A 14909-nucleotide genomic window follows, 5' to 3' on the forward strand; every position below is an offset into this window, starting at 1 on the left:
TTCTGAAGTGCATGACCTCGCATTTCCCCACATTCAACTCTGTTGGCTTGTCTTTTGTCAAATCACTCAATTATCTGCACCGGTTGCAGAATCTTTCACCTACTTCCGTGTCATCAGTTTATGGATATAACAGTGCCAATCACAGGCGAAGGACCGATCCCTATAGAACTCCAGTAGTAACCTCCTTCCAGTATGAAAAGGACCCATTTCTTCTAATTCCCTATTCTATGAGACAACCAATTTCCAATCCATTTTAATGTGGTTCCATCAACAATACAAGCTTTTAATTTATGGTCTAGCCTCCTTTGTGGCACCTTGCAGGTGACACAGAAACATAGCAGTTGACATAATGCTTTTCAGTGCTAGCTATCGAGGCTCAGATCCCACTGCGGACTGTAAGGAGTTTGTACGTTTTCCCCATGACCTGATGAGTTTCCTCTGGGTGCTTCTGTTTCTTCCCACATTCCAAAGATGTACCGGTTAGTGTTAGTAAGTTGTGGCATGCTACGTCAACATTGGAAGCAGACGGGCAGCCCCCCAGCACATCCTCAAACTGTGGTAGTTTTTCACTGAATGTTTCAAAGTTTTGATATACTTGTGACAAATTTCATCTTACATCATTAAATTCAAATCGGGTTGAAATTCTATTATATTGTGCTCTCTACCCTCGAGAGGATTGTTAACCAAGAGATGCATGTGAGTGACATTGCTATTACAAAGGAAAAGGTATGAGGCAAGCTCAAAGGTCTTAAGGTGGATAAGTCATCTGGGCCAGATGGACTACATCCCAGAGTCCTGAGAGAGGTTGCTGAAGAGATAACGGATGTATTGGTTGTGATCTTTCAAGAATCACTTGATTCTGACATGGTCCCAGAAGTCTGGAAGATTGCAAGTGTCACTCCACTCCTTAAGAAGGGGGGAAGGCAAAAGTAAGGAAATTATAGGCCAGTTAGTCTAACCTCGGTGGTTGGGAAGGTGTTGGAGTCTGCTATTAGGCATGAGGATTTGGGGTACTTGGAGACTAATGATAAAATAATTTGTCAAAGTCAGCATGGTTTCTTTAAAGGGAAATCTTGCCTGACAAATCTGTTTGAGTTCTTCAAGGAAGTAACAAGCAGGGTGGACAAAGGAGAGGCAGTGGATGTCATTTGCTTGGATTTTCAGAAGGTGTTTGATAAGGTGCCACACATGAGGCTGCTTAGCAAGTTAAAATCCTATGGTGTTACAGGAAAGATACTGGCATGGGGAGAGGAATGGCTGACAGGCAGGAGGCAGTGAGAGGGAATAAAAGGCCTTTTCTGGTTGGCTGCCAGTGACTAGTAGTGTTCCTCAGGGGTTGGAATTGGGACTTTTCGCATTGTTTGTCAATGATGTAGATAATGGAATTGATAGTTTTCTGGCAAAGTTTGTGGATGATACAAAGGTAGATTGAGGGGTGGATAGTGCAGAGGATGTAATGCGATTGCAGTAGGACTTACACAAATTGGAAGAATGGTCAAAAATATGGCAGGTGAAATATAGTGTTGGGAAATGTATTATAATATATTTTGGTAAAAGGAACAATAGTGCAGACTATTATCTAAATGGGGAGAAGGTTCAAACATCAGAGGTGCAGAGAAGCACCATCAGTCCTATATTCATCAACCTTTTTGATTTTTTTCCCCACACGTTATACTTTAACTTATCCCACTGACTGCAATTTTGCCCTATCATCTGCCTGTCTTTCCTCACAGTCTCACTGCACACTGCCTCTGCTTGTATACTAACTGTCCCATCCTCAGTCCTATCACTCTGGTTCCCATCCCCCTGACAAATTAGATTAAACCTCCCACCCAACAACTCTTGCAAACCTGCCCAAAGGATATTGGTCTTTTTCGGGTTCGGATGTAACCCATCCTTTTTGTAAATGTCATACCTTCCCCAGAAGATATCTCAATGATCCAGAAATCTTAAACCCTGCCCTGCCCTCACTGGTGCATGGCACAAGCAGCAATCCAGAGATTACTGACCTGGAGGTCCTGTTTTTTGGTGTTCTGCTTAACTCCCTATATTCTCTCTTCAGGAGCTCCTCCTTTATCTTACCTATGCCATTGGTACTAATAGGTACCACAACTTCCGGCTGTTCACCCTCCCCCAATAACAGACATCCCTGACTCTGGCACCTGGGCGGCAACGTACACTGGGTGTCTCTTTCATGTCCACAGAATCTGCTTGGTGCTGCTCTGATTATGGAATACCCTGTAACTACTGACTTGTTCTTCTCCCCTCTTCCTTTCTGAGTCACAGAGCCTGACTCAGTGCCAGAGATTAGTTTGCTCAGCTTCCTCCTGTTAGGTGATTTCCCTCTCTCCCTCCCCCAAACAGTATCCAAAGCAGTATACTCATTATTGAGGGGAATGACCCTTTTCCTCCTCTGACAGTCACCCAGGTACCTGCCTCCTGCAACTTAGGGGTGACTACCTCCCTGTAGTTCCTATCTGTCACCACCTCATTTTCGTGTTATGAGCTGAAGGTTATCCAGCTGCAACTCCATTTCCTTAACAGTCTCTAAGGAGTTGTAGCTCGATGCACTTTGTGCAGATGAAGTTATTATGGAAGTCTCCCAGAGTTCACACATCCCAACCAAAGAACATACCACTACCTCCAAAGCCACTCTCAATGCGCTAGTTATGTACTAAAAGAAAAGAAACTTACTCACTTACAGTAAATGTCTGGCTGTGCTTGCCCAAGTTTGTTTTCTCTGAAGACTGTTGAAAAAAGCTCACCACTCGAACACCGGCCCACTCCAACAATGGTTGCTCTACCTAAACTAACATTCTTTTTCTTGGCCCCACACTGATTGCAGCTCACCAAAAGCACCAGAGCTATTTTTAACCCCCACACTGCTTCGCCAACAAAAGACCTCTTGTGCTGACTGCAGTCCGCCAAAAACACCAGAACTCTTTTTAAACCTCGGGCTGCATCACCTACAGGTGACATCTCGTCCTGAAAAGAGCCATCAGAGCCGATATTCAAATTATGAGTCCGTAATAAATCAGAGTGTGACTTCAACAGGTCAAACAGGTTTTTATTTGGATTATGTTTGGATTGTTACGCCCGTGGCCCCCTCCTTTTTGAGAATGGCAGGATCGCTATTGATTCGAGTCAGGAGACCCAGGAAATGAGAGAAAGACATGCAGAATCCACAAAGAGTTTGGAATGTGTCCTGGCCTCCGAAAGGCGGAACCATTGATAACGGCTATTGTCTCTTGGAGACGGCCTTGTGTATTGAATCCTGTACGATGCATCGAAGCCCCCAGGCAATGAACCGGGGGGGGGGGGGGGTTGGTGGAGGGATTGCATTATCCCACCCTGATTGACATCTGAGACCCTGTGAGTCAGGATAAAAGAGGGTCTGAGGAACAGCCCCTTCAGACGCACCAGAAGAAACGCTAGAACTCCTGTAACAGCGTAACAGCGAAAGCAGGTGGAACCAGCCCACGTGCGTCCTTTTCCATTTGCCTCAGAATTGGTGGGTCTTGCCACGGAAGCACAGCTTTAGCTAACCTCGAAGGGGAAATCAGTCCCCCAACGACTCTCGAAGGATTGACATCATAAAAGGAATGGGCAAGTTAAACCTCCATCTTTCTCTCCAACCAAAAAGGCTGCAGCCTACAGCTTGACTGAACTAAAGTGACTTTTATATTTCCATCGGACAATACATTATCCCCTAGACAACGATAGAGCTATTTCTTATTGACTATTATTATTATACCCGCGCTTTTAGATTCAGTATTGACGAAGTATATTATCTGTATGTTTGCATTGATATTATTTTGTGTATTTTTATCAATAAATACTGTTAAAAATAGTACCATCAGACTTCAACGGACCTCTCTATCTTTGCTGGTAAGTGACCCAGTTACGGGGTACGTAACAGGATAGTGAAAACAATATGGGGAGTAGTCTTTAAAATCTATATTAATAGCATTTGAAACGGGGAAGTATAACAATGTGAAAAGTGTCAGAATCAAAACCACCAAAATATGTTTGCATTTCTGTACTCCAGTGTGCATCAGAATGTCACTGAAATCTGGCTAGGTGAGGTGAGGATACAGAGAAAGCAAAGGGAACATTGCAGAATGGAATAAAAGCTCAAAATGCTTAGTAATAGCATCAGGTTAACTGCTAAGATACCGTTTTGCCCTAATAGAAAAAATCACTCGATTTGCCCTCCAGTGGATCCTTGTTAAAAGATTTAAAGTTTGAAGTACATTTATAATCAAAATATGGACAAACAATGATGTGCAAATATAAAAAAAATAATAAAAATATATAATAAATATTCAGGATGTACCTGATAAAGCGGCCTCTTGAGTTTATTGTCAACTGAGTGATCATCAGAGACTTTTTAAGCTGTACAGTAGACTACTGAGTACAGGAGCTGCTTGAGGTCTGTCCATTGTACTCATCCTCATCTGGAGATAACATAGATGTTATGGCAAAGGACTGGGAACTGAATGGCTGTAGAAATTTTAATTTAGCTAAGTGTCTTTTGAGGGCAGACAAGCACAATGAAAGTGCTGGGACTGCCATGGTCCAAGCTCTTGATATCCGGTCCAGTGTGAGACCCGTGGACTGACTGAAGATTTCAGGCTGCAATGCGAGATTCACCATCACTGCTGTTGCACTTGTAGCACTGCTCCCAGGTTCACTCTCTTCTGCCTAAACTCCTCCACACATTAGGAACTATTATTGTACAAGAGATTCTGCAGATGCTGGAAATCCAGAGCAACACAAACAAAGCTCTGGAAGAACTCAGCAGGTCAGTCGTGATGAGGGTCTCTGCCTGAGAAGTCGACTGTTTGTTCCCCTCCATAAATGCTGTAATGCTGTCTGACCGGCTGAGTTCCTCCAGTATTTTGTGTGTGGTGATTAGGAACTGTTAGCTTTTGTTTGAAGCAAACCCTTTGCGTGTTAAATCTTCAATTGTCATTTTGACCTGTTTTCCTGGTACCTTAAATGTTGTACAATTGTGTTGTCACTGCTTTCTCATTTCCTATCAGTCACCTTATGTACAGACACTCCTGTACGTAGTGTCACTTTATGTACATGTAATCAGTCTGTGTACAGTATATAGCTATCTTATGTATTTATTACATTTTTTATTGTTGTGTTCTTTATCTTGTGTTTTTTTTTTCTGCTGCATCAGATCTGGAGTAGCTATTATTTCGTTCTCCTTTACACTAGTGTACTGGAAATGACGTTAAACAATCTTGAATCTTGTCATTATGTGCACAAAACTCATAGTCCTAAAGTTCAAAGTAAATTTTATTATCAAATAGATGTCACCATGTACAGCCCTGAGATTCATTTTCTTGTGGGCATATTTAATCAATCAAAAGAATAATAACCATAACAGAAACAATGAAAGACTGCCCAACTGCAGTGTTCAGCCACAGCGCAGACGACAAAGGTAAATGCAGGTGTAAAAAGGAGGAATAATAAATAAATAGATAGATAAATAGCATGAGAAAAACCTGCAGATGCTAGAGATCCAAAGCAACAAACACAAAATGCTGGAGCAGCTCAGCAGGTCAGGAAGCATCTATGGAAATGAATAAAAAGTCATTGTTTTGGGCTGAAGCCCTTCTTCAAGACTGAGAGCGAATGGGGGAGATGCCCAAATTAAAAGGTTAAATAAATATCGAGTCCTTAAAACTGAGTCCATTATAAAAATCCAGCATATGATTGATATGAATTTGAACTCCTTTTCATTCCCTGTGTGTTAAAGTTTCAAACCTAGTTTACCAAGGTTTCACACAATTCATGGACAAGGAAAAGTGTTTGACTTTCTCATAATTCAGTGATTAATTATTTGTGTATCCCTATTTTCATTGGTTGCCATCTGTACTTTGCACAAGGACTATTTATTAGACAGCCTACAGAACTGCTTTTCATGCCAAGTGAAACTTGCCTGAAATGGAAATTTATAGTACAAACTAGTGAAACTCAAAAATTGGGGACTGCCTCCAGTTGTTCCTATTAGGAGCCAAAAAAAGTTAATGTTTCTTAGTAATGTGTCATACCTCACTGGTTAGAAACAAAACACAACTTGAATTCCATAATACTTCTCCATTCCTCTTGTAAATTTTAAATGCTTCACTTTTGTTGCTGACTCATGGAAGTATGAATTGCACAGGAGATTCTTTTTCTTGATCAAAATCAATTTTATATTGAAATGTAGATCTGAATCCATTGATGTGTTGTAGTCCTGTTTTATGCTTAGTTTAACAATTCTCTTTAAACTGTGCTGGAATGCATTTCACATGTGATCAAGATTAAGATTGTTTATTGTCATTCTTCATCAAGCCATAGAAGACCACAGTGCAGAAACAGGCCTTTGGCCAGTCTAGCCCCATCAATATGCATAGTCCCATCAACTTGCACCTGGACAATAGCCCTCCTTAACTCTTCCATCCGTGTACTTATTCAAGTTTCTTTTAAATGTTGAAATTGAACCCAAATCCATCACTTGCAATGGCAGCTCGTTCCACACTCTCACCACCCTCGAAGTTCCCCCTCATATTCCCAGTATGATATTTCAATACAACCGTAATGGAGAAGGAAGTGATTGTTATTCTGGATCTGATGCAGAATTAAAAACACTAAGTGTAAAGAACACAATTAAAAAAACACAATAAGTATAAAAGCAATCCTTCAAAACACTGTACAATAGCTGTTGAGTGTGGCTGTATCCACATATAGTACATAAGATTAACTGGTATTCATAGACTTTATGTACATAAAGTGAGTATCTGTATGTGAGGTAACTGACCGGAGCTGATAAAGTGACAAAGTGACTCTCAGAAAGGGGAAGCTTCTACATGGCAGCAGGACATATGAAAACACAACAGTCCCCTACAGTGACTGTGTCAGGTGTGGAGTGTCAGTGTGAAGTGACAGTGAATGGGGGGATGAAGGGGGTGGTGAGGGACTGTGGAGAGGAGTGTGTCAGTGTGGGTATGAGGTGAGGAGTGTCAGTGTGAAGTGACACTGAATGGGGGGGATGAAGGGGGTGGTGAGGGACTGTGGAGAGGAGTGTGTCAGTGTGGGTATGAGGTGTGGAGTGTCAGTGTGAAGTGACAGTGAATGGGGGATGAAGGGGGTGGTGAGGGACTGTGGAGAGGAGTGTGTCAGTGTGGGGATGAGGTGTGGAGTGTCAGTGTGAAGTGACAGTGAATGGGGGATGAAGGGGGTGGTGAGGGACTGTGGAGAGGAGTGTGTCAGTGTGGGGATGAGGTGTGGAGTGTCAGTGTGAAGTGACAGTGAATGGGGGATGAAGGGGGTGGTGAGGGACTGTGGAGAGGAGTGTGTCAGTGTGGGGATGAGGTGTGGAGTGTCAGTGTGAAGTGACAGTGAATGGGGGATGAAGGGGGTGGTGAGGGACTGTGGAGAGGAGTGTGTCAGTGTGGGGATGAGGTGTGGAGTGTCAGTGTGAAGTGACAGTGAATGGGGGGATGAAGGGGGTGGTGAGGGACTGTGGAGAGGAGTGTGTCAGTGTAGGGATCAGGTGAGGAGTGTCAGTGTAAAGTGACAGTGAATGGGGGATGAAGGGGGTGGTGAGGGACTGTGGAGAGGAATGTGTCAGTGTGGGTATGAGGTCTGGAGTGTCAGTGTAAAGTGACAGTGAATGGGGGGATAAAAGAGCAGAGGAGCTTGGGAGATGAGTGGCTGATGTAGCTATAGTTGTGGCAGAGGGTGGTAGGGTGGTTAGAGGTATTGTTCAGCCTGATTGCTTGGGAGGAAGTAACTGTTTTTGAGGCTGGTGGTCCGGGTGTTGATGCTGCGTCACCTCTTCTCTGATGGGAGTGGTGTGGAATCCTTCATAATATTGCTGCCTTTTATCTGACACCATTCTCTATATGCTGAGTGTCCTGGATGGCGGGTAAGCTGGTTCTGTTTGTCTTTTTGTGTAGCTTTTTCATTGATTCTATTGTATTTCTTTATTCTATTGTGAATGCCTGCAGGAACATGAATCTCAGGGTCGGATATGGTGACATTTACTGTGAGCTTTAGAATGGAAAATAGTTTCCATTTACAGTAGAACTTCGATATCTGAACTATTTGGTAACTAGGTAATGTTTGCTATATTCCCTTCCCACTCAATAGGGCCTTGGATTTGGTGCTCCCTTTCAAGGTCAAAGTCAACTTTATTGCCATAGGCACAAGTACATGTATACATAGGTGCAGCCAAAAATTGATTATAACAACATCACAAACCCACAGCATCACATACACAGCATTCACAAAAAAACATAAATTAAACATATTATACACTATTTCCACAAGAAGGAACATAATCAGAATTTTAAAAAGTCCATTTTAGTTCAAAATGTTCAAAGTGGTCATGGTGTTGCTAAGAGTTAGCAAATGTGCTAATGTTGCCACAACTTGTGCACCCACTTTCAAGGATTCCACAACTTACATTCTTAATATTATTAATTTAGTTATTTTTTGTATTTGCACAGTTTGTCATCTTTTTGCACGTTGATTGTTTGTTGGTCCTTGTGTGTAGTTTTTCTTTAACTCGATTGTATTATTTGTTTTACTGTGAATGCACTGAATTATTGGGCATTTGCTCTATTTCTTTCTGCTAGAAATTTATTTAAAAGTTTAAAGTATTCTATACAAGATTGCTACACTGAGTGACAACTTTATTAGGTACGCCTGTACGCCTCATTAATCCAAATATCTAAACAGCCAATCATGTGACAGCAACTCAATGCATAAAAGTATGCGGACGTACTCCGTCCTACGTCTCCGTCTAAATGTGCAATCATAGTAATTTATCATCATTTATAATAATTATAACAGTCAATGTAACATAGAAATGCACACAAATCAGCATGAGTTAATCAGTCTGATGGCCTGCTGGAAGACGCTGTCCCTGGAGCCTGTTGGTCCTGGATTTTATGCTGCGGTACCGTTTACCAGATGGTAGAAGCTGGAATAGATTGTGGTTGGGGTGACTCAGGTCCCCAATGATCCTACGGGCCCTTTTTACACACCTGTTCTTTGTAAGTGTCCTGAATCATGGGAAGTTCACAACTACAGATGCGCTGGGCTGTCCACACCACTCTCTGCAGAGTCCTGCGATTAAGGGAGGTACAGTTCCCATACCAGGCAGTGATGCAGCCAGTCAGGATGCTCTTAATTGTGCCCCTGTAGAAAGTTCTTAGGATTTAAGGGCCCATACCAATCTTCCTCAACAGTCTGAGGTGAAAGAGGCGCTGTTGTGCCCTTTTTACCACACAGCTGGTGTGTACAGACCACGTGAGGACCTCGGTGACGTTTGTGCCAAGGAATTTAAAGCAGTTTACCCTCTCAACCCCAGATCCATTGATGTCAATAGGGATTAGCCCATCTCCATTCCTCCTGTAATCCACAACCAGTTCCTTTGTTTCTGCGTCATTGAGGGAGAGGTTGTTTTCTTGACACCACTATGTCAAAGAGATGACTTCTTCCTTGTAGGCCACCTTGTTATTGCTTGAGATTAGGCCAATCAATGTAGTGTCACCAGCAAATTTAATTAGCAGATTAGAGCTGTTGTTCAGACCAAACATCAGAATGGGGGAGAAACGTGATCCAAGTGACTTTGACCATGGAATGATTATTGGTGCCACACGGGGTAGTTTGAGTATTTCAGAAACAGCTGTTCCCTGCAATTATACCTATGTTTAATTTTCATTTCAGATTGTGGTTTGAATGTACATAAGCAGTGTTCGAAGTTTGTACCTAATGATTGTCAGCCTGACCTCAAAAGAATCAAGAAGGTGTATAGTTGTGACCTGACAACACTGGTGAAAGCACACAATACGCAGAGGCCTATGGTGGTGGACATGTGCATTCGGGAGATTGAAGCTCGAGGTTTGGACATTTTCTTTACAAAATTGAAAAGTATCATTTGAATTTAATGATGTACAAAGGAGTACATCTTTGTAACTGATTTGCTTTTGCCAGGATAATGTCTGTGTCTTCTGCAACTAATGACCCTTCACTGCCCTCTTTCAGCTAAACTCTTGGGTGCTTTCTCACTCCCTCTTCTTCCTCCTCTCCCTCCATCCCTCCTTCTGTCCCTCTCACTCTCCCCACTTTTTCCCTTCCCTCCTTTCTCTTTCTCTCTTGCACTCACTCTCGCTCTTGCACTGAAAATAGAAACAGTGAGTTTATACTCCAGCTGGTCAGATCTTAGCTGGTAGACTGTGTGCAGGTTTAATTACTGAAAAACCAGGCAATGACACTCAAGAGGGTGTAGAATGGATTCACCAGGATGCCGTCTGGGCCTGTACTTGGTGGAGTTCAGAAGAATGGGGAGGGTGGATCTCATTGAAACCCATCAAATATAAAAAAGGCCTAGATAGAGTGGATGTGGAGAGAATATTTCCTGTGGTGGGGAAGTCTTGGACCAGAGGGCACAGCCTCAGAAAAAAAGGAACATCCATTTAGAACAGAGATGACGAAAGTTTTCTTTATCCAGTGGGTGGTGAATCTGTGGAATTCATTGCCACAGACAGTCATTGGGTATATTTAACGTGGAGGTTGGTAGGTTCTTGATTAATCGGGGTGTCAAAGATTACAACGAGAAGGCATGAGAATGGGACTGAGAGGGATAATAAATCAGCCATGATGGAATGGTGTAGACTCGATGGGCTGAATGGCCTAATTCTGCACTTATGTCTTATGGTCTTTGTGTTTAAGAATAGAGCTTGAGGATGGTGACTGTGAGTTAGTGGCATGAATTTTAAAACTAATATACAGAATATCGGTAATATGATGAAAATCATTTGCAAAATACTGTATTTTAATTGACGAATCTCAGAGTTCTACTCCTAATAGATACTTCGAGAATAAGTGTACCTTGAACTGGCTACTGTTGTCAGAAAATGTTAAATAAGACAATTGGTTGGAAATTCATTTGCATTATATTTTAATAGAGGAACAATCCAATGTTATCAGAATATGATAATTTGACAAATGGTTAAATAAGCAAAATAATTTTTCTTTTACTGTTTATTCCATCAATATTTTAATCAATTAAAGATAGGCCACACTTGGAGTACTGCGTCCAGTTCTGGTCACCTCACTATAGTAAGGATGTGGAAGCATTGGAAAGGGTACAGAGGAGATTTACCAGGATGCTGCCTGGTTTGGAGAGAGTGGATTATGATCAGAGATTGAGGGAGCTAGGGCTTTACTCTTTGGAGAGAAGGAGGATGAGAGGAGACATGATAGAGGTGTACAAGATATTAAGAGGAATAGACAGAGTGGACAGCCAGCGCCTCTTCCCCAGGGCACCACTGCTCAGTACAAGAGGACATGGCTTTAAGGTAAGGGAAGGGAAGTTCAAGGGGGATATTAGAGGAAGGTTTTTCACTCAGAGAGTGGTTGGTGCGTGGAATGCACTGCCTGAGTCAGTGGTGGAGGCAGATACATTAGTGAAGTTTAAGAGACTACTAGACAGGTATATGGAGGAATTTAAGGTGGGGTGTTATATGGGAGGCAGGTTTTGAGAGTCAGCACAACATTGTGGGCCGAAGGGCCTGTAATGTGCTATACTATTCTATGATAGGAAGGAGGCAGACATGCAACAGATCAGAATTTCTGTCCTCTGGCTGAACATTGTTGAACACTTGCTGCTGTTTCTATCGTGGCTGTGATCAGCACTTCATAGATTTTCTATTGTTCGTGGGTTGCTATATCACACAGGAATATTATTGACTTACCAGCACACTAGGATGCATATTTGCATACCTGATAACAAGCACAGCCTGTAATGCTTTGTAATCAGTATGTAAAAATGAAAATAACAAATTGATTCTTAAGGGATGGAAAGAAACCTTCGCGTTCCCCATTACAGCCAGTAGAGGTAATCATGTACTTATTGCTAACAGTCTGAAGTTGGTTGGGCACTAACCTCCCCAGCATCAAGGACATCTTCAAAGGAGTGATGACTCAAAAAGGCAGCATCCATCATTAAGGACTGCCATCATCCAGGACATGCCCTCTTCTCATTACTACCATCAGGGAAGGGGTAACCTGAGGACACACACCACAGCTTTATCATTTCCCATCAGAGTCCACTCCTGTGCCTAGTGTCACTTTATGGACACACAATCAATCTGTGCATATATCATTCCACCATATAAATCTCCAGTTAGTTAAATAGCAGTTTCTGTTTGTTCAACAGGTTTGAAATCCGAGGGGCTTTACAGAGTGTCTGGATTTAGCGAACACATAGAAGATGTTAAAATGGCATTTGACCGAGGTGAGTGGGAAAACAAAACAGGTCTTTGGAATCATTAGGTCTTGCAAATTTGCCCATTGTTATAAAGAAAGAATTGTGGGCCAGTTTTGATTTTTTTTTTGCCTACAAAAGGAGGAGAATGATGAATCAGTACAGATATTTATTTGGTTACAATTATTTAGCCATAACGATGCAATTTTGAAGAAGGCATGTAGGCGGCTATATTTCATTAGGAGTTTGAGGAGATTTGCTATGCCACCGAAGGCTTGCAAATTTCTACAGATGTACTGTGGGAAGTGTTCTGACTGGTTGCATCACTGTCTGGTATGGAGGGGCCACTCAGCCAGCTTCATCTTCAAAAGGTGATGCTTCGAAGAGGCAGATTCCATCATTAAGGACCTCATTACCCAGGACATGCTCCCTTCTTATTACTACCACCAAGGACAAGGTACAGGAGCCTGAAGACACATATTCAATGTTTTAGACACAGCTTCTTTCCTTCTGCCATCAGCTTTCTGAATGGAAAATGAACCCATGAACACTATCTCACTATTTTTTTCACCACTTATTTTAATTTTTATATGCATTCCTTATTGTAATTTATAGTTTTTATGTATCACACTGTACTGCAGTCATAAAATAATTTTTACATGTCAGCAATATTAATTCTGACTCTGAATTATGGGACAATTTTTTTTTCTTTGCCTACATAAGGAGGGTAAAGATGAATCTATACAGATATTTATGGAGCCATATTATATTACCGTACAAGAGAAAATCTGCAGATGCTGGAGGAACTCAGCAGACCAGGCAGCATCTTTAGAAAAGAGTACAGTCCTGATGAAGGGTCTTGGCCTGAAACGTTGACTGTACTCTCTTCCATAGCAGCTGCCTGGCTGGCTGAGTTCCTCCAGCATTTTGTGCGTGATGCCTGTATTCCTGCACATGACTTTGAACATTCAGTAAAAGAAATCATGGAATGGTCTGACCTAGATTAAGATGAAACCAGGAGTGAACTGGCATGATTATAAAAGTTCTGGCAGTCTAGTGATTGAAGTAGAAGAAGAGAGATGGTTAAATTGGAGCATTAGTTGAATTTAAGTATTCTCAGTGTTTCCCATTGCAGCATCTTTGAAACAGGAGTACACTGCATTCTCGTCATACTATAGACTGAGTCAAGTGCAGATCAAAATCTTTAATGTATCAGGAGCATTTGATGACTCTGGGCCTGTACCTGATGGAGTTTAGAAGAATGAAGGGAATCTCATTGAAACCTATTGAATATTCAAAGGCCTAGATAGAGTAGATTTAGGGAGGATGTTTCCTCTTGTGAAGGAGTCAGGGACCAGAGAGTACAGCCTCAGAGTAGAAGGATGCCCCTTTAGAAAAGCGATGAGGAGGAAATTCTTTAGCCAGAGGGTGGTGAATCAGTAGAGTTCTTTGCCCCAGACGGTTGCAGAGGCCAAGTCAATGAGCATATTTAAGGTGCACGTTGATAATTAATCAAGGTGTCAAAGGTTACAGGGAGAAGGCAGGTGAATGGGATTGAGAGGGATAATAAATCAGCCATGATGGAAAGGCAAATTAGGTTTGATGGGCCAAGTGGCCTAATTCTGCTCCTATGTCTTATGGTCTTCTGGTCTAAAATTTGCCTACTAAGATATAATAACTGAGATGCAGTCAATCTCTTGAAGATTATTGTGAAACAAATGCATATAGTGAAACACTGAAATTGTATAATTCCTTGTATATTTTTCCCAATAAATTAAATGCCTGTAAATTACGTGATGAAATTCAAAATTAGTACATGTTACAGTGACTAAACTTCAAATTATCACTTAATTATAGTTAAATTTATTTTCTTAGTCTATAGGCATACAAAATTGAGGGGAGTAGAGTGCAGGCTTTTCCCCCAGGAGAGGCTGAGATCATACGTTAAGGGTGAAAAGTGAAATATTTAAGTTTGTAATATTTCAGCAAGAACTTTAGAGGGTGGAACTAGTTGTCTGTGGAGGTGGTAGGTGTGGGTTCAATTGTAATATCTGAGAGAAGTTTGGATGGGTCTCTGAATGGAAGGGATTTTGGAGGAATGTGGTCTGGGCTTTATTATCAAAGTACGTACATGTCACCATATACTACCCTGAGGTTCATTCTCTTGCAGGGATTCACAGTAGAACAAAGAAATATAATCGAATCAATGAAAAACTATACACAAACAAATACTGACAAGTAAACAATTTGCAAAAGAAGACACACTGTGCAAATACAATAAATATATAATACAGAGAACCTGAGTTTTCAACTAGGCAGGAAGCCAGGCTGATACGAACTGGATGGGCTGAAAGGCCTGTCTCTGCACTGTTGCATTCTATAGCTTTATACTTTGAATATTTTTGGAATGGAAATTATTGGCTGTTAAATCAACGTAGAACTGAAGGTACAACTGCTCAGAATTGGCCAAGTCCGCCATGATTTGCTCAATCAGCCCAGTTCTTCATTACTCCCAAGATATAGAATTGGAATCTCAGTAGGTGCCTTTGTGGTGATACTGCTCTTGAATATTAAAGATTGTGAAAATATTCATAACAAATTTCATATAGATTTAATCATTAGTTGCAATAGT

At 41.6% G+C, this 14909-nt stretch overlaps 1 protein-coding gene across 4 annotated transcripts in view; it reads left to right on the top strand.

Annotated features, from left to right (window-relative positions):
- The window catches only part of chn2 (chimerin 2), a 251596-nt gene that overhangs the window by 218122 nt on the left and 18565 nt on the right, over nucleotides 1-14909 (top strand). For all 4 annotated transcript variants that reach the window (XM_073024500.1, XM_073024502.1, XM_073024499.1 and 1 more), the window contains 2 exons: nucleotides 9736-9909; nucleotides 12230-12307. In XM_073024500.1, coding sequence (XP_072880601.1) covers nucleotides 9736-9909; nucleotides 12230-12307 — 252 coding nt within the window. The remainder of the gene's footprint in view (nucleotides 1-9735; nucleotides 9910-12229; nucleotides 12308-14909) is intronic.

The sequence above is a fragment of the Hemitrygon akajei genome, chromosome 20 (assembly GCF_048418815.1).
Source record: "Hemitrygon akajei chromosome 20, sHemAka1.3, whole genome shotgun sequence".
Classification (NCBI taxonomy): domain Eukaryota; kingdom Metazoa; phylum Chordata; class Chondrichthyes; order Myliobatiformes; family Dasyatidae; genus Hemitrygon; species Hemitrygon akajei.